Source organism: Lupinus angustifolius, chromosome LG11, assembly GCF_001865875.1.
Source record: "Lupinus angustifolius cultivar Tanjil chromosome LG11, LupAngTanjil_v1.0, whole genome shotgun sequence".
NCBI lineage: Eukaryota > Viridiplantae > Streptophyta > Magnoliopsida > Fabales > Fabaceae > Lupinus > Lupinus angustifolius.
This window is the reverse complement of record NC_032019.1, coordinates 2714737-2735195: the sequence shown is the minus strand read 5'-3', so window position 1 is coordinate 2735195 and position 20459 is coordinate 2714737. Positions and strand designations below refer to the sequence as shown.

General features: G+C 34.6%; 3 protein-coding genes and 1 pseudogene across 8 annotated transcripts; 2 read left to right on the top strand and 2 right to left on the bottom strand.

Annotated features, from left to right (window-relative positions):
* LOC109360008 lies at nucleotides 552-7384 on the bottom strand. The gene is made up of 2 exons (XM_019604745.1): nucleotides 7368-7384; nucleotides 552-1844 (listed from the first exon to the last, which is right to left on the bottom strand). Exon 2 carries the CDS (start codon nucleotides 1748-1750, stop codon nucleotides 809-811), a length of 942 nt encoding a protein of 313 aa, XP_019460290.1. The 5' UTR covers nucleotides 1751-1844; nucleotides 7368-7384; the 3' UTR covers nucleotides 552-808.
* Nucleotides 6893-9626, top strand: LOC109360010 (protein LIGHT-DEPENDENT SHORT HYPOCOTYLS 5-like). The gene has a single exon (XM_019604748.1). The coding sequence runs from the start codon at nucleotides 7125-7127 to the stop codon at nucleotides 7779-7781; it is 657 nt and encodes a 218-aa protein (XP_019460293.1). The 5' UTR covers nucleotides 6893-7124; the 3' UTR covers nucleotides 7782-9626.
* LOC109359461 lies at nucleotides 11528-13928 on the bottom strand (annotated as a pseudogene).
* LOC109360820 (transcription initiation factor TFIID subunit 15b-like) lies at nucleotides 15469-19133 on the top strand. Of its 6 annotated transcripts, none has more exons than XR_002109223.1 (7): nucleotides 15469-15719; nucleotides 15806-15914; nucleotides 16078-16813; nucleotides 17055-17205; nucleotides 17293-17374; nucleotides 18536-18740; nucleotides 18869-19133. XR_002109223.1 is itself a non-coding variant. In XM_019605964.1 (7 exons), the coding sequence occupies exons 1-7, from the start codon at nucleotides 15608-15610 to the stop codon at nucleotides 18642-18644; spliced, it is 1266 nt and encodes a 421-aa protein (XP_019461509.1). In that variant the 5' UTR covers nucleotides 15469-15607; the 3' UTR covers nucleotides 18645-19047. The 6 variants fall into 6 exon arrangements, 5 of the variants coding, with proteins under 5 accessions (XP_019461509.1, XP_019461506.1, XP_019461505.1 ...); XM_019605964.1 differs by having other exon boundaries at nucleotides 16078-16429; nucleotides 16463-16813; nucleotides 18536-19047; XM_019605961.1 differs by having other exon boundaries at nucleotides 15809-15914; nucleotides 18536-19047.

Sequence of the window (20459 nt, the reverse complement as noted above, 5' to 3'; positions counted from 1 at the left end):
ACATGAAGTTACATCTAAGGCAAAATTGTTACAAAAGGGTAATAGCATGCAACCTTAGCCCAAGGAAAAGACTATTTCCAGGATTTAAATCGTAACTTCCAGTTAACAAGACATCGACCTTAGTGTTTCATTGAGACTCCGCCCTTAACAGAACACAGCATGAAATGTTAACACTTGGGTAGCAGTTGACAAGCCATTAAAACCCATGGAAATGGAACGAAATAGAAAGGAACATAAACTGTTCACTTGGGTTCCACCCTACTTGGTGAACCAAAAATGTATCACTTTTTAACATCATATTTTGTTTTATTTTCAATTCATAACATCCAAACAAACATAGAACTTCTTCAACAAGTCTACAAAACACTTCCACGGTTAATTAACAACGATAATAATCCTACCATCCACTTCAAGATTTTCTGCACACCAGAAATAATACTCTTTTCATTTGATCAATAATACTTCTTTTGATTTTTAATTACTAGAAATAAGCAAAAATTATACACATAACAAAATCACATCCATTAATTTCTCAAACAAAATCTCCATTATTATTCTTTTATATTAAGCTGCATGACTTCTAATTACAATGATGTACCCAAAATAAAGTACAATCAGATCGAGTAAAAGTAAAAAAAAAAAGATATCTTCTTGATTGTTTTAAGTAGAACAATATCGTATTACCATTCTAGAATGAGATAGAGATATTCATACACATTGTTACAGGCCAAACAAAACTACAAAACTGGTAATTAACCAAAACAAAAAAATACCCTAAAAACTTAATAAAAAAAATTGTGATAATTATTTAGTTAAATTTAGAAAAACAAGAAGGGCACCTGACAAGACCATTCTCATTGCATGCATTACACGTTTTCAACCCAATCTTCTCAGTATACACCTTCCTGCTACCGTCACACTCGTTGCACAGTACAAATCTATGACCACCGCACACGTGGCATTCTCTTTGATCCGCTACGGGCAGTTTTTCCAGCATCTTCTTAAGCTCACCGATTTCATTTAGTTGCTTCACCTCCTCGGCCCCACCAACATACCTCCCACCGATAAATACACGTGGCAGGGTTAAACCGGTTTGACCCATGATCCGATTCAGTTCGGTTGTGAAACCCGAGTCCATTGACACGTCACGGTCGTCGACCCGGACTCTGAACCCGCTTAAAATTGAAAGCACGCTCTTGCAAGCCTCGAATGTGGGTCTTACCACGCGCAAGCTCGTGTAGTACACCACCACGCGCTGCTCTGTTCCGGGGATAAAAGGAGTGGGATCGTTGTGTGGGGAATCTGGTTCGGGTACGGATTCAAGTTCGTGTTGGAATACGGATACGGGTTGAGATAGCGACCTAGGTAATGCAGGGTGGCGTTGTTGAAGATGAACGGGTTGGGGTTGTGAAATTGGTTTGTCATCGGGTTCGGATGTGGAGTTAGAAAGGGTTCTGGGTAATTTGGGTGGTTGTTGAGGAGGGAGGTGAATTGACCAGGCTCGGAGGAGTGATTCGGCGAGTCTGACTCGGTGGAAAATGGAGGGTTTAGGTGTGGGTGAAGGAGAACGTGAAGGTGAAGGTTGATGAGGGGGTTCGTCGAGGCAAAGGGTTTCAATGTCTTTGAAGGAAGAGCAAGAGAACAATTGTGAAGAAGAATGTGAATGTGAATGTGAATGTGAATGTGATGGTGAAGGTGATGAAGATGTGCTGTGAACCTGAACCGTTGATTTCCCCCACGTTCGCCACATTGAAGGTGGCTCTTGATATTTGATATTTCTATGCAATTTATATTCTCTACTGTTCTATTGAGAAATGGGTTTCGATAAAGGTGAGATTTTTAGTTTTCTCTTGTTTTGTTTTATTGGTATATGGGAATGAGAGAAGGGTGGATTTTTAGGGGAATTGGGAAATGGGTATGGTGAAAGATGGAATTTTGGGAAGAATTGAAAATGTGTATGGAGAAAGATGGAAGTTTTATTATTATTAATTTTTGGATAAGTAAAAATGAGGGGTATGAGGTTTGTTTCTATTTTTGTTGTTGGGGATGAATGATGAGGAGGGTGTGGGATTTGGAATGCTTAAAAGTTGAAGATTTGGTGGTGAAAGAAGGAGGGGAGTGATGCAAAAGCGGAAGGTGGTGAAGTTAAATGTTTGCAAAGTGTGAGGAGCTCCTCAGTTTTCTCTCTCTCTCACGCTTTGAACAGAGAACATGGGAGAGGGGTGAGTGAGTGAGTGAAACAAAATTTTGAAGAGAAAAAATGTAAATTGGTGAGAGTGTGATTGTCTTAGGGTTGGAAGGGATGGGGACGGGTGGTTCGGAAGTTGAGAGGTTTGGTAAGTTGTTTAATTGAAATCTAATAGAGCATGGAAGGATGAGAGGAAATTAGAGAAAATGCTAGTTGGGATGGGGTCTAAATATTTAAATCAAATAACTTCATCTTCAATTATTTATTTTGTTTTTTTAATTTACACTTAAGTTATAAAATTTGTAAAGTTTATTTTCACATTTCTAAATTCCCATTTAATTTATCTTTTAGATTTTCAAGTATAACTATATCTTTTAAAATATATATTTTATACCAATTATAAGAATACTCAAGAACGATACAAACGAGTAGGAGGTCAATGTTACCAATTAGTATAGTCACACAATAATAATAATAACATCTTAAAATACATATTGTATTTTCCCACATATCTTGACTATATGATACATACCACAGATTGGTCGAATTTGAAACTCATTACTTCTCTAACATTTTCTAGTGTCTAATACACATTTTTTAAATCAATAAAAATTATATTTTAGTTCATTTGATTCATTCGTCTCTTTATCAATTGTATGGTTAACTATCTTATATAAAACTAAATTGATTTTCATAATATATGTCTCATGTTTCAATCTCCATTCTTATCGGTTCATAATTTGCACAAATTTATATACGTGGGTTGTTTGTTATTATCTCTCTATACTTCTGAAATATTCTTGAAGATTGTAATCTCATTAAAAGAACTTTTGTAAGGAAACTAATGTTCCTCTCCCCTGAAAATTCTGTGCCTCAATGACTCAATAAAAAGGATAAAGAATTTTAATCCTCCACCATCACCACAAAGTGGGTAAATTCTGAAAAGTCGCACATGATGTCAGAGGAAGAAAAAAGTTGAAGCAAGAAATGATAAATGAAGGGATGGTAATTATGCCACATGCACATGCAATGTTGTTCTAATTGATTTAACATTGAAGGAACAATCTAGAGAGATGCTCTTTCCTTTCATTCACTCATGTGAACTAAATGTCTTGTTACTCTTGATTTGGGTGCAACATTCCATTACCATTTGTTATCTTTGACCAAAAGGATCTCATTAATTACCTATCCCAATGCTTTGCATTTAAATAAACCATTTCACAGTACCATGGTCAGAAATCTGAAGCATGAACACTAAAAATTAAAATATTTGTGGCAGTGGCACCACACTGTATTAATTATATCACAGGCTGGCTTCTGATCATAATATCCCTAGTTAAATTAGTTGGGTGGATAATAGATAAACAAGTGAATTTATGTGATTCCACCGCATCATTTTTGCTTTAGAATGAAAGTAAGAATCAAGTCAACAAACATTAGTCGTATGATATATCATTAGATTTATTGGTTTGATTATTAAAAGTGACATTTGCTTGATACACAAAGGACGATAAATACTTTTGATATTACAAAAATAAAAAAGTGAAAGTTGTTTCTTGCCACAAATATAGGAATTTCATATTTTTATTAAAATGCATTGAATCAATCCTCTTGTAAATGTGATGATCGGATGAAATTAGTTATTTCACTTATTTGGTTAGTTTTTAAGTAGGTTACGTACATTCTTTATATTGTTTTAAATTTATCCTCATACTTTAAGAGGACTACATTTTGAGGTGTTCCGCTTAGCAGACACAAACTCTAACATATGCATGCATAAGCAATTAAACATATAAATATATAACATAATTTTAAAATATAGAGAAAACTTACCTTACAAATCACAATCACAAATACATATATTAGTAAATAAATAAGCTTTTGTTTCTTTAGTGAAGAAAGTCTTGTAGGCTTAAGAAAACAAGGACAGAGAAGAGAGAAAAGACAAAAGAAATTGAACTTGTTAAGTACAAATAAGATGAAGATGACCACATGATGAAAGGGACTTAAATTCACCCCACACGATCTTACACACATTGTTATATTTTTGTGAAATTAAAATATTACCTTTATAATTTTATAAATATCATTCCATGTTGATATATTCCTGATGATAAAAAAAAAAGAGGAAATAATTAAAGAGAGCTTGTGATTGGAATTCTCATTTTGTTATTAGTGGTTCTATATAGTAAGCCACTTTCCATTCTTTGTATCTTGAAATTAAGAGACTACAGATGCATGCATATAACACTTCTATGAATAATTAATTTTTATGTGATATATTAACTCTTTGACTTTGTGCAACAAGATCAAGTTACTTGTGAATTTAGTCAGAAAATCTCTTTCTACAAGTATCCAACTAAAAATGGATTTATTATCATGTTTAGCGTGAAATCTTTTCTGGGTTTTCTTCAGTCATCACTCTACTTTGATTCCAGATAAGATTTTTTTATATATATTTGTGATTGAGATATATGTTAAAAGTTTGCATCGATTTTATCCTAGACAATATGCATCGCGTGAATAAGGAATAAGAGGTCCATCACTAGTGTGGATAAATATTAATATAATCATAGTGTGAACTATTTGTAAGTTCGATTAATTAAGAAGTTATTTCCAGTAATACAAGGTGCGAAATCAGATTGGAAAATAATGCTTCTTAAGATGCTATGAATTATTAGTTTTTTATAACACATCATTAGATGGATGCTGACACGGACCAATTTAATTAGATCAAATGCTGTCATATTTCTATAGATTCGATCAGATTTGACAAATCTTAGACTATATTCCAATTAATTAGTTAGAACTACGAATTCATTCGGTGTGTTTTGTGGAAGATATCAAATTCAGAAATGTAAAAAATGGTAGTATTGAGATTTGTTTTGTAGTCTACCATTTTCAAGATTTTAATAATCATAAAACTCACATAAATCACAGATAATTAAATATCAAACCCTATATTGAGCATGGGAGCTCATTTATTACTAAACTATTATAGGTACTTAAAGTCATATGGCTAATATTTTTAAATAACAAAATTTTAACATTGTATTTGACATCAAACATGTACATCATATTGGTGTATAGATTTTGATATAACTTAACATTTTCTATATTTTTTAGGCAAACATTTTTAACATGATAGACTATCTCTCTCCTATTGTTAACTTGTTTTTTGATTTTTGACAAATACACAATCACTATGTAATTGCAAATTTGTGTTTCATTCTATAACAAGAAGTTTTATTTAGTCATTCCATCATTTTCAATTTTCTGGAAGCCATATAGCATCATGATAACTCATTCATATGGCCCTGCAAGGAATATTTATCCAAAGTAATACCTTCCTGAATTAGTGCCCTACGGAATGTCTTTTTATAGGGCAGCTCTCTGCAGTAAGGGTGATTCTAGGTGCGGGGCTTCCTTAGATTTGTCAAGTCTAGAACAGTCCAAGTCAAAAAACTACTGATGGGTTTTATTTTCTTCTTTAAATAATTCCCAAATGATTATGCAGTGATGAAATAATGATTATAATATTGAACAGGTACTATGTACTGTAAATAAATGTTGAGGGTGTTGGTTAGTTATTTTATTTGATTGTTTAGAAAAAAAGTCACTTTATGTATAACAGCATATGTTCATGTAAGATTATTTCAATAATTAGATATCATATTTTTAATTATCTCCATAATTTTCAGACTATGAGAAATGCTTGTGAGAGTTTTAAGAATCATATTTAAAGACGATAATATTTATTATCAATATCAAGATTTATATATAATTAATATATCATTAATTATTCAATTCATTTATATTAAATATATTAGAAGTCAAAATGATGTAATGACAATCTTAAAGCTTATAAAACACATTTTTTCCCTTTGAAGATTCAAGATAAAAAAATTGATTTCAATTAATGGTATATCTTTTTTTTTATGGTGTATTCAAGCATGAAACCTATAGTGTCGGGTAGGGTTTTTGTAATGCACCATTCACTACAATTATAGTCCAATGTCAACCTCCATCATGATCTATTTGTTAGGGCTAGTATATCTAAAAATAACATAAAATAAATCATCAGCATTGAGCTTGAGGTAAAAGGTTTAAGACTTTAGATGGTTTATCCTGTGTTCAAACCTCATTATCACCCTATATACCAAAAAAATTATAAAAAGTTGCGTAATCAATTCAGATAATTATTTGTATGTCGATTAATTAGTAACCAACTAGTTAAATTGAGTTTGGTTAACTTTAACTTAAAACTTGGTCATTCTTGATTCAGTTTACAATTTGTCCATATAGGTTTTTAGAGGAAAAAAGTATGATCAGTTTGAATTAGACTCCTTAGGCCCAAGGAGAGAGTTTTGAAGGAAAAGGTACAAGAACAAAAATATGGAGCGCGAGTAATTTTTTCTCTTTTACGGGGGGGAAAGTCACGGGTCTAAGCAACATATTAATTTTTTGGGTACCATGTTGTCTTTTTTGTACTAAAATATAATTATGTAATATAAACTAAAATTACACTAGTAAATGAGGTAGCTTACCAAGATGAATTGGGAAAAGATTTAAAAAAATAGATATTTAATATTAAAAAAAATCAAAAGATATTTAATATTTTAAAAATGAATGATTATAATATTTATAAGCAAAATTATTGTGAGCAATAAAGAGAAGTGGGAGAGTGGAGAGGCGCCGGTGGTGAACAGTGAAGCTGTCACGTCAAGGGGTCACCATCTGAATACTTGCATTTCCATTTCTCTCCTTTCATTCATCCTCTCTCTCTCACTCTCTCTCTCATTTCCCCTTTCTTCCTTCACTCTTCAACATTCTATTCTTCCCAAACCAAACAAATAACTCACAACACAAAACCCAATTTCCCATTCCAACAACAAAACTTCAGAATTTAGAGTTTAGACCTTTGTTGTTGTTGATCATGGAGTCTGCATCTGGTGGTGCGTCTCCATCGAGTACACTACCACTTGACGCAACAAACATGGAAGCTCCACCGGTATCATCTGCGGCGGTGGGTTCATCCCAGCCACCAAGCCGTTACGAGTCGCAGAAGCGTCGAGACTGGAACACTTTCTTGCAGTACCTTCGAAGCCATAAGCCGCCATTGACGTTGGCGCGCTGCAGTGGCGCCCACGTGATCGAGTTTCTCAAGTACCTTGACCAGTTTGGGAAGACCAAGGTGCATGTGATTGGGTGTCCTTACTTTGGGCATCCTAAACCACCCTCTTCATGTGCATGCCCCCTCAGGCAAGCCTGGGGGAGTCTCGATGCTCTCATCGGGCGACTCAGGGCGGCCTACGAGGAGAATGGAGGTCGCCCTGAGTCGAATCCGTTCGGGACGAGGGCGGTTAGAATTTACCTTAAGGAAGTAAGGGAAGGGCAAGCCAAGGCCAGAGGGATCCCTTATGATAAGAAGAAGCGAAAGAGGACTGCCATGGTGGCTGCGGTGCGTGGCAGTGGAGCTGCTGTTAGTGGCGGTGGTGTTAATGATGATCACAAAGAGACTAGTACCGGTGCTAGTGTAGCTTCTGTTAGTACTGCACCACTTGGTCTCACTACTTCTACTACTACCGTATAGTATAATTTTTGATAACTATGATTTTCATTTTTTCCCAATTTTTTATCACTATATATTATTATTATTATAACTATTATGCATCTTTAATTTTACGAAAATTGTGATTAAGGCTTATAAGTTACATATTTATGATGATATTTCTGAGGTTAGATCGAACCCTAGCTAGTAACATAATCTATCTAGTCTAACTAGTGTTATGTCTGGTTAAACTCATAATTCTCTTGATTTTGTATTTCATCACTAGCTAGCTTTCTCATCTCAAATGTAATGATTCATCTTCTATGTTGTATTTCATTACTTGCTACCTTTCTCGTCTACATGGAATTTCATGAAAAGATCATTTAAAATGATCTATTGGAACAAACTTAATTGCTGAAGAGAAGACTCCAAGACCATTCACTTTCTTTATGGGGTTACTGTTGGAGAGTGAGGCTAGAGGAAATAACCCAAAAATATACTTTTCTTTACATTACATATTCTCACTAGGAATCATATTTCTTTGATGCCATTAAGGAAACTAGCAACCACATCCTTCGTTTGCTTTCATGATGATATTTCATTTTTGTCTTAACAGTGGATAGCAATTTGTTGAAAGTGGGGGAAAGAAGAAAAATAATCACAAGCAATGATATCATTATCCTTTCTTTTTCATTCTCTGCTGTTTGTCACCCTGCAAAACAGTGTAATTTATGGAAGGAAATCAAGAAATTGACCCTTTCATTATATACACAATCATTTTAGTTGGTAGGCAAAATCAAATAAATGTATAATCTTTTTTCTTATATGTCTTGTTTTGGTGGTGGTGCTAGTATGAAGTGCAACAAGAACAACACAGAAATCAGTTTATGGTCTAATCATTCTTTACATATAGACTACTATATATTCCCAACAACACTGATAATCTGGTCCCAGGGCTCTCTATTCAGATTTGCTGGGCTCATTTTATCTATATTGATGCACACGTGCGCCTATCATTTGCAACATTTTTTGCTCTTCTGTTTCAGGTGCTTCTCCTTTGCAAGCTGATCTTGTATAAGATTTTTTGTTCTCATATTTTGTTGTTCAGTTTTAGGACTTTGGCTTATTCATGATTTTCTCTTATTTTTGGCTCAGGTTGAGTGGTTTTTGAGATTTTTACTCTATTATCAGCTTCCCTCACTCTTTCTCTCTCCTAATATACCTATAACTGACATTTCTTTTGTGTGACAACAACACTTAGAAAAAGATATATGCTGAAAGCAACAATGAAAAGAAAAATAATAATCCCTTGTGAATAACCACCACCTAAGTATGAAAAGATTTCTAGCCAACTTTTCCTTATGTTGTTTATTTTATTCATTTTTATTATATTATCATAACCCTGCTACAATTTAATATGTTTTATTTACTGTTTTTGTATAGAGTATAGTCCCACTAGCTCATTCCCAAACAAAACCACATTTCTGAATTTTAATTTGGAACTTTGGACCCATATAGCCACTAAAATCGTGATTCATCTACTCATGATAATGTACTGAAATTATTTATTTGTACTGAGTTTTTGTTTGTTTCTCTTTCTTGCATTATTTCCCCCTTCTCTCAATGAATAAATATCATACTTTTGCAATCAAGAGGATCTTTCGCTTTCTGGCTTTTTGTAGAGGCAATTGATTCCGTATAGGGCACTTTATTTATGTGCAGGGGCCACTTTAACCATTTCAAATTCTAAAAAGTCAAAAAGGAAATATTTTGATAAATCACAGGTTTTATTTATATAAAAAAGATTAAGATATGTTTTGTTTCTTTTTTTCACCTTCTCTTTGTGTTAGAAGGGATCTAAAATAAAAATATATTAAATCACTGCATACTAAAAATAAAATTTATTTGAGTTGTATTAATCATTTAGAGAGTAACATGAAAGTAACACAATTATATGGACAACAATGGTATCTGCTATAAGCAATCATCATTTTGTTTCTTCAACTTGTATGATAGTCTACAATATACATACATATTCATACATCTCATTTTTTTTTTAAATTATGAAAAAGTCTAAGTGAGAAATTAACTCTTTTCTCACCTTTTCCTACATATTTTCATAGAAAATTAATGTATAGATCATATGACTGTAAAAGTTACAAGGTTTCTCCCACATAGAGATAGATACATATACATAATAGTGTTTTTGCTGTATGATTACAACTCAGCTTTATTTACTTCTACATATTTATACTTTACTTCACTCTATATATCATATGAATAGTGCGATAAAATGTAGAAGTAACATTATTGATATACATACATACATACATGTATTGTCCTTCTCTGAATCGTGACAGTATGCGGGTCAGGGAATTCTGAGCAGAAGTTAAGTGCGAAAAGAGTAAAATCACAAGGTTGATGTGAGAAAGAGTATCTCACTTAGCTTCTGAATTTCTTGCCTTTTTTGTCGCCACATAGAATAGCATTCATATCTCATCTATAGCATCTCTGCCATACTTGTCATACACTTCATTTGCATCAATATTAATACTTTTACCTGTAATTTATATACATGAATTGTTTTTATTGTCAAAACATCCTTACAGAGATTGGGTAGTGAAAAGAAAGATTGAAGTCTTAAAGTTGAAAGATTTATGGTGGATTTGCAAATTACAAATTGCACTAAGTTGTGTTACGGTGGATTAGACTCTTCCCATATCTCACTAAGCAGATGATGTCCTATATTCAATTTCTGAATCACATGTTAGGAAATAAAGCAGTCAGAAGTTTGTACTTATGAACCATCATTGCCTTTAATCCTGTTATGGACAGCGGTCCAAACAAAAGCTTTAAAAGGAACTTAGCTTCCACTTATTATACATCACACTTTTGACCACATACTCTTGTATCCACTTTTCTCCTTCATTCCACCACCATTCAGATACTTCCATAGCAAATCTCACCACTTATATATCATATAATATTTAGTTGGTTATTTACTAATAAATCACTTGTATATGGTGTTTTGCAGGCTGTGATGAAACATGAGGACTTTTTTAATGGGATTGGTCCACTTTAATAATGTAGCCTTGGCACATATTTTGGTGTAGGAAAACAAAGCACATATTTTGTGTGTGGAAGCTATCTCTCACTGGTGATTTTGTGGCAAAAGTTGCTCAACTTCATCTAGATATAATGTGCATAATTAAGTAATCCACGCAGTTGCTAGATGTAGTGAGTATTTACAGTGCAATGCAATCATCTGTGGTAAGTGATTGAGAAATTAGTGATGGTGCTTCATTCTTGAACGAGTTCTAGAAGAAACCTTTCATTATGAACATCAAACGTCTTGGTTCATGTGAACGCAGTGTCTAATCAATCTTGTATGTGGTTTCTTATGTAATTTATGTATCAATTATTTTATAGTACTCTGCATAGTTTTCTGCTGTAATGAACAGTGCATGCCTTATTCCTTTCAATTCCTAATATAATAACTACTAGACCTAACTTAACCTTAAAACTAGTTTATAAGGTGTTAGTTGTCTAAGCCTATTGGCATAATCATATTCACGTCCGATGTGAGACTTATCGTAACATACCCAAGAGCCGGGGCTGGACATCTAAAGTATGAATTTTGCAGAACTGGTCATATGTGAGTAGTTCATCGAGAGCCAAACATACTATGTTAGAATTACTAGACTTAACTCAATCCAAAAGCTAACTCAGGAGTATAAACATGTGACACTTGTAGTACTGGTGACATATGAGTTGGGTCTCTAGAATTTGTTTCCTCTTTTATTTTCCTCAAAAGGTAGATGTGGGATTTTTATTATACAATTTCATGGTACAAATAACATTTTTATATCTTAAACTGATGAAGTCAATTTTGATAGAGAGCATGAAAAAATATTTTTAGAAATTATATTATATAAACCCATGCATCATGCAGATATTTATCTAGAGTTTATCATAATCTAAGCTAATACTTTTCACATCAAACATTTATAATGAGATATTGCCCTCTCTAGGCTGCCCATTTTGCTTCCCTAAAAACAAATTGTTGAGTAGGGCCTCAATGTCAAACATTACATACTCATTATACTCATAAGCATCCTTACCAATAAGAGTTTGGAACCTTCCAATGAAATTTTCATATGCTGGCAACAACATTTTTTCAATTGATGTTTCTATCTCTTCCCTCAGTTGCTCATTGAAAACAAACCATGTAGTCTGAATGCTGCAAATCTGCTTAAACTGTTGGTTAAACAACTTGAGATTCTCTTTCATTGACTCTGCTGCTGCCAAAGGTGTCATTGACTCGTTGCTATCCAGTTTCAAAATGTCCAAAACCTTATCCCATGTTCTTTGATAGTGTTCAAGGTTTTGCTGCAATTTTGTAGTATGTTTTTTTATCCAATCACTGCCCAAAGTGGTTTCATATCCACATGTTGCCCTGTGTACTATGTAGTTGTAATTATTCATCAGGAAAACATAGCCAAAAGCAGGGTCAGTGTAGTTTTTGGACTTGGCTTCCAAATTGTTCTGTAACAGCTCCATTATCCTATCCATCTGAATAGAAAGTATTGAAGAAAAAGTTCCCTCTCTATCACTAACCATGGGCATGGGGTATTCTTTGAAAATTTGCTCAAGGGTATCCCTATATTCCAAAACAATATTGAAGCAGCTCTCCACAAAGTAGGTAATCAGATCAATCCCATCATGGGGGACAACTTTTGGTACCAAATCACGAAAAATATGATCCTCCATCTCCATGAAAATCACCCTGATTGCTTCCCCCAATCTCTTCCGAATCTCGATGGCTTCATTCTTGAGTGATGCACTGTGGTGATTAGAAAACACTGAGTCAAACATTGAAATTAGGCCAGGTAATGTGCGGAACACTCTGAGGCTGCAGCGAAAATGGTTCAACGAACGGCTACCAGTTGCCAAGTCATTGGCGTAATTCAGTAGACCAATTGTGAATTCCCAACAAACCACCATGACAGAGAGATCTGCGGCAGGAGAGACGCCGAAGAACATGCGTTGGCAGAGTTTCCTTTCACTAGGAAACAGTATCCCAAGAGCTACATAGCAAGCATTCATCCACCTCTGCATCATTATATCAAGAACCTTCTCCTCCTCCTTCAGGTCTAGCTCTTCCAATCTCAGGCACTCTTCTAAAAATCCCCTGCAGCAACTGCTATATATGTGGCAGCATTCCTTCTCAAACCCTGCAGCCACCATCAGCTTCACGGTTTCTTGAAGGTCGCGGATAATTTCTAAAGGCAATGAATCAATCAGCAAGTTGTTCCGAATCAGCAGTTCTTTTGTTTGAAAGAGATTGACATGCTTTTGAACCCTTGGCACAATAAACTCATTCTGATTCTTAAGCTTAGAAATACATGCCATGAACTGTGACATGATAAGAGCATCATCAAACGATGAATCGACTTGAATGACTAAGTGGTCTTGGTCCTGGAGTTCAGAAAACTCTAGCAATGAGGACGAACGAAGAATAATAAGAAAGTAACTAAAACCTGATCCAACAAAAGCTAACAACAAATTTATTTTCATGAGTTGCAGGATTATACATCCTAAGAAAAAATATAGAAGATCCACTTCGAATCCGAAGTGTGTCTGCTTTGACAAACTGAAAGACATAACAGCAAAAGCAACACATGAAATTAAGATATATGCGTCTGGGTTTTCCATTCATGGCTTTATCATAAAAAAATGAGTATACAGAAGTAGCTATTAAGACCAAAACTGAAAGACGAGCTTTGAACAAGACACTCGATGAGAATTTCCATACTTTTGCAAACAAAGTTATGAAACAAATGATGAAACTAAAACAAAAATAAAGAAAGATTTTCAATGAGTTCCAACTTCCAAAGAGGTGGTTGAAGGAGGAACTAAGAGAGTAACAAAGCAACCCAATAACTGCAGAAACAAAACCCACAAATTTCCATACTTCTTGCTGCATTAACCATCTCTGGATTTGGATGAACATGATGAGTAACATGTTCTTTCTGAAGTGAGTTGAGTGAGTAAGAATTGGTTTCATAGATAACACAAGAAGCGATCTTCTTTGCCACAAGATAACAAGTCATTCCCTTTCTAACAGAGGAAATTTCAAGGAAAGGGTCCAAAAGCGTAGCTTCCACTTCCACTAAAAAGTTTTGTTAGAAAAATCAAAGTTTATGAGCAGATATGGTAAAATATTGCAGGCTGTAATAATAAATATGTGGTGTAAAATGTGTTATATTAATTGAACAATTATTAATTCATGTTCTTGAAAGTTACTAGAATGAAATTCCCTAATGTGACGGTTGGTAATTGATGAATCAAACTGGTGTATGAATTTTATACATGCCGTCATTCATTATCTAATTCATATAATCGTTGAATAAATATTTACATTGATAATGCATAAATTTTACATTAAAAATAACAATTCGTATATCAATAAGACGTTAGTCTAATATTCAAGCGACGTAAGGCATCACTAAATTATCAAAAAAACTTAATGATAAATGATTTAATTTCTTACCCATAAGATGAAAAAATATCATTGTATTTGTACAGTACAAAATAAATTTGTGTGAATGTCCTTAAGCCAATTTTCCTTTTGTTTGTTGGGTTGGTAACACTGATCCCACTACCTACAAGAATTTCTGTTAGGTGGACTTTTGTATGAGGCTCCTTCTTTTCACCTTCATCAAGCTCTCTACTTCTTCTCATTTTGTTAGTCTTTAATAAATAAATAAATAAAACATAAAAACCGTGTATTCCATTAACCGTGTATTCCATTAACCGTGTATTCTTCTCCTTTACACTGCTATCAATTTTTATTATCCATTAACTTCGATCTTCATCTACCCATCACTACTTCACTTAGTATTCCAACCAAATAAAAAACGTAACATATCACGTAGACTCTATAAATCTAGGTAATTTTAACTTGAGTCTCCTCTTTTCTTTTTAGTCCATATTTTAGCCGACACTTTTGGTTTTATATATATTCTCCATAATTCAATACTACAATTAATCACAATATTATTTGGCATAGACATGTTGTAGGATATACATTGTGGACAATGGAGTATACTTACTCTTCAAGTGTACATCACATAAACTACATCAATTTTAAAAACAAAATATATGTATATAACCATTGTGGACTACATATATTTTATTTTTAAAATGCATCTACATAAGATAGGTCATGCATGGTATAAAAATTTCTCATACGGGACCGATCTCATGAACAAAGTTCCTAGCTTCAAGAAATTTAAAAAATTAGGTATAGGATAGATTAATTGGAGTGGTTATAGGGAGATAATGAGATGAGAAGAAGGTGATGAAAGAGAGAATAAGATGAAATGATGAAGTATTTTGAATAATGGAAGGAGAGTAAAAATGTTACTTTCGGTTATTTCAATAAATAAAAAAATATGATTAACATTTATTGACATACCTATCAAAATTTATAATAGTCAATATATTATTTAAAAATGTATACGCATTGTAAGAGTGTGTAAGAGTTTTTTATACTATTAGTTATTGCATCATTCTTCATATTCATTAACTCTCTTCATACGATAAGAAAGTAATCAAGACGAGGAGGTGAATGATGCACTGACTATCTATACATCTTTATATTATCTATACTATCTATCAATGCATAAATATTACAATCTATTTATAATTTATTAACCCCACACCGGTCAGGAATGGGAAAATATATGATATCGGGTTTGTTTGTGGTGACTTCGTCTTAAGTGGTAGTATTGGGCTGTAGTTGTACCCAAACTAAACACCTTCACTTTCTCTCTTTCTGCTTCTATCATACCCTAGATCGCACCATGTCTGGATACGGCCAGGATTCTGGTTACGGAGGCGGCGGTGGATATGGTGGAGGTTATGGAGGCAGGGGCGGTGGTGGAGGTCGAGGAGGAGGGGGATTTGGTGGTCGAGGTTTGTAATTTCACATCTCTTATTACATTTTTTGATATTATCTAATCGTATAATTCTCTAATTTGATGTGAAATTGTGAACCATAGCAGGTAGTGGTGGAGGCGGTGGATATCAAGGCGGAGATCGCGCTGGACGAGGTGGTGGCCGTGGCGGTGGAAGTGGTAGGGACGGTGATTGGCGTTGCCCTAACACAAGGTTTGAGATATTGCTCTTTGATTTATTGTGTTTTGTAATGTTTTCTTTTTCTTTTTACTTATCGCCTAGTGAGTTTTTTGTATATTTTATGTAATTAAACCTGTGGATCATACTTCTGTTGATTCTTACGTTTATGAATTTGATTGTAAACCGCTGTATCTAGCTGTGGGAATGTGAACTTTGCGAGAAGGACTGAATGTAACAAATGTGGTGCTCCGTCTCCTACTGGTGGTAGTAATGATCGCGGCAGTGGTGGTGGAGGAGGTGGAGGCAGCGGCGGTGGTTATAACAGAGGGGGAAGCAGTGGAGGATATGACAATAATCGTGGGGGTAGGTTTACTAAAAATGATGGAGGAAGAGGCAATGACTACAATAATGGTAGGGGTAATAACAATGATGGTAGAAGTGGAGGAAGCAATAAGGGTGGTTCATATGGTGGTAATCAAGGTGGAGATGATGGTGGATATGGTCAAGTTCCTCCTCCTGCACCCCAACCTTATGGTAGTGCTGGTGGAAACTACCAACCCACTAACAATTCTTATGGTGGGAATTTAAATTATGGAACTGAAGCAGTTCCTCCACCTGCAAGCTATGCTGGGGGACCTCAATCATATCCTCCATCATACGGGGGTAATACAGGCAGTTATGGTGGTCGAGGTAATCCCGGTGATGCTCGTAGTGGTAGGGGTGGTCCACCGGGTGGATATGACAGTGGTTATGGTGCTGGCAGTCGAGGTGGACATGGTGGAGCTCCTGTTGCTGCTGAGTCCCCAGCTAAGTTGAAGCAGTGTGATGATAATTGTGGTGATACCTGTGACAACTCTAGAATCTACATATCAAACTTACCACCTGATGTGACTATTGAAGAATTGAGGGACCTTTTTGGAGGCATTGGACAAGTAATGTTCTGATCTGTTGACTTTCATCTGAGATTCTTTACAGAGGGTTGTTTTCCCAATTATATACGAGGAGAGCTTTGCATGAAATTCTTATTTCTGGATTGTTATTTATTTCTCTTTGTGAACTGCAGAGGCAGAATATGCTAGAATTTTGATTACACTTGTTGGGATCATTTCTTTGATTTCCGCAATTTGTTAAGCTTCATGCTCACATCACTCACATCACACTTTAACTGTTTAGGTTGGAAGAATTAAGCAGAAGAGGGGCTATAAAGATCAGTGGCCTTGGAACATAAAAATATACACTGATGAGAAAGGAAACAACAAGGGTGATGCTTGCCTCGCCTATGAAGACCCATCTGCAGCACACTCTGCTGGCGGTTTTTATAATAGTACTTCATCTTGCTTTTCTCCTGATTTTAGAATGCTTATATTTTATCTTGTATTAAGAAGCACTAATCAGAAGTCTTTCATATCAGATTATGATTTGAGGGGCTACAAAATCAGTGTTACAATGGCAGAAAAATCTGCACCTAGGGCTCCACCTGCACACAACCAAGGGTATCATATCTTTATAAACTCTAAATGTTGACTGTGTAATTGTTATTTTGGTGTTTTCTTGTTGCTGATTGGTTTTTGTATGATGTCAGTGCGGTAGCATCATCATCACCACATTTAATATTAATATAAATGGCAATCAGTTATCGGTACCAGTGATTTTGTTTAGGGACTTTTGCATAAGATTGTTCATTGGTTAGATGTGTGGGATTTATTTGTTAGAATTTGAATATGTTATAGATTCTGCTGATTGATTACTTTTTATCAAAGTAGATTTTTTTAGAGGGGGTTGTGGGATTCTCATTTACAGGACAAGTTCTTGGTATTTAAGGATAGTTAGCACTTTGCGACCTCTAGTCTATACAAGTCAATTCATTGCTATTATTTTTATAGACTGATAAATCTGAATTCAAGATGTGAATCATCTAAAACTTACATTATGCTTCATAATAATTCTAAATTCCGCTCTTAGGATGAAATAATGATATTTGAAGAAGGACCAGGATCTTACTTTGTATTTCTAGCAATGGTTTTAACAAGGTTGATTATCACAGGAAGCACACCGGTGTCTCCATTTATTGTGATTAATGATCTCTTAGGCTGCCTCTATAGCTTTTTTAGGTGCTGACTGAGTACTCCGTTATAAATCTGTAGGCTTGTTTTGTGTGGATCTCTGACATGGTAGGTGGTGGTAACCAGATTAGAATAAGGTCCCAATGGGACACCCTATTATTTAGGCTGGTGGCACAAAAATTCACATCAGAAGAATATATATTCCTAATTAGACTTTAAGGTGGGCTAGGGTCTTTGCTGGTCAGAACATGTGCTATTGTAACAGGTCCTTTGCACGCCCATTGTATTTCTGTAAGAATATACAAATTAAAGCTGGAGTATGCAGCTCATTACCTATCAATCTAAGCAGAAATGACAACAGATGAAAATATTTGTCAGATTTAATCTAGAGGATAATTAGATTGGAGTTTCTGTTGCACTTAAACAGTTACTCCAATGTGTTCATTGACTATACAAATGCATGGACTACACAAATTACCTTGTATGTTTTAAATGAATGTTCATGTCATAATTTTTGATGTATTCCTACTCAAATTTGGTAATTTATATAAGTCCAGATGTTAATTATTTTTCAATATCTTAATTTTATAGGGGCAATAGGGGTGGCTATGGTGGAGATAGACGCAGAGACAATTATGGAGGCGGTTCTGGACCTGATAGGCGCGATAATTATGGTGGAAACCGTTCACGTCCATACTGAGAGCTTTGACGTTAACATTTTATGTACTATGATTTGTGGTGTCTGAGGGATTTGTTGTATTCTGTTGGCTGGTTTCTTGAAAATGGAAGCAAAGAGGACAAGAGGTAGGCTGTTCATTTACTTTGAGCAATACCTCTTCGCTCCCTTTTGTTTCATTTGTCACTTTTGGGGTCGGGCTTTTCTTTTAGGCATGGATTGATTTGATCGTATGAATGTTTTTATAGAGGTCCGTGGATAGTCTCCAGATTTCTTGCTGCTAAGGTAGGTTGATTGTTTCAGGTGAGTGCTGCTTTCATGAAAACATGATTTATAACTTGTTTTGAATTTTAAACCTTGCATCTTTGGCTCATCCCATGTTTCATCTTGTGCGAGATGTCGGCAGCATTAATGCAATGTTTTGTTAGTCATAGTTCTATGGATCAGTATAAGTCCCAATTAGAGTATTTGAATGGTAAACTTTTTCTCCAAAGAGAAATTAGCATTCCTGGATGTTCATTATATTTAGCCATAATATAATGCCTATATAATCACTCAATAATAAGTTTATACAAATATACAATATTGTTCTTAATGATTTCCAATGTACTTCAAAACCCAATATTTTCATTGGGTTGGTAAAAGCAAGCTGCTGAGTCTGAGGCTTTGATAGATCATTTCATGTTTCTGCCTCTAATGTTATTGGTTGTGCAATGCTGAAGCTTTGTTTACTTTGTGCGTAAACGGTTGTGTACATTGTTAGTGTACAGGACCGTTCTCTATGAAGATTGAAAAATGGACCATAAATGGTGATAGGTTTTAACTTACTGTACTAGGTTAATTAGCGGTTGAAAAAAGTTAACCCGTTAGAGAAACCCATTTGAAAGTTGAAACTTTTGTCGGATTTACTTCAAAAGCTGGGTATGGAGTAAACAAAACAGACTTAAATTGAACATTCGTCACTCCTTTCCCCTCTGCCCTTGACGATGAGTGTTGCTCTGAATCCAACCTCTGTTGCTCATAATGTTTGCTTCGAAGTGAAAGTCTTATTATGGCATATGCAAACTGCAATTCGTAACCAGCTCAGTAAAGGTGAGCAATGTTGTGCTTCAGCGCAGACTTGTCTACTGTTTTTTTTCAAGTTTCAAACACATTCTCCCAGAACCAAAGGTTGCAGAATGCGTATATAAACTGAGATGGCGATTTTTGACTATGGCTTCGTATAAATTGTTGCTGGGTTGTATTGCAAATGTTATTTATTTACATTCCAACGCCAATCAATATGTAATTTGTGAATCATAGTGAGACTATATTGTCAAGATAAAAAAAAGTGAAACACTGTTTACTATTTCTCATTATGGTACTTGACAAATATTAAATTCATTCTGAGAAAAAGAACTATTAGCTGTGACTGGTAACCAGTTGAACCATTTACCGATCAATCATTAATAACCACTGATCAGCTGTTCTATCAGTCTAACGGTTTATAATGAGGGCACTGGTTGTGGTGCCATTTTTCAAGCACCACATGAAACGTCTACCATAATGAGGGCATTGACATATGACAATGTAGTGAAACAATTAAACGACTAAGATTAAACCGAATTTGTTTGTTTCTAAATTGAAGTACAATTTGTTTTGATTCAATATCAGATCTCTTCTCTCCCTGCAGATAATTTTTTTAACCGAATACAAATTGATAATATAATTATATAATCATTTAGTACAAATAACTTCAATATTGTAATTAGGCGAGTTTTTATTTCAAAACTGTTCCAACCACAAACAACATATTAGGTTATAACTTATTTGATTATTAAACTATTACAAGTTTAAATT

Coding starts and splice junctions, on each gene's coding strand:
- LOC109360008 (XM_019604745.1), bottom strand. CDS start 1,750: ATGTGGCGAACGTGGGGGAAATCAACGGTTCAGGTTCACAGCACATCT.
- LOC109360010 (XM_019604748.1), top strand. CDS start 7,125: ATGGAGTCTGCATCTGGTGGTGCGTCTCCATCGAGTACACTACCACTT.
- LOC109360820 (XM_019605960.1), top strand. CDS start 15,608: ATGTCTGGATACGGCCAGGATTCTGGTTACGGAGGCGGCGGTGGATAT. Junction 17,206..17,292: donor TGCTGGCGGTTTTTATAATA/GTACTTCATCTT, acceptor CTTTCATATCAG/ATTATGATTTGAGGGGCTAC. Junction 17,375..18,535: donor CCACCTGCACACAACCAAGG/GTATCATATCTT, acceptor TTAATTTTATAG/GGGCAATAGGGGTGGCTATG.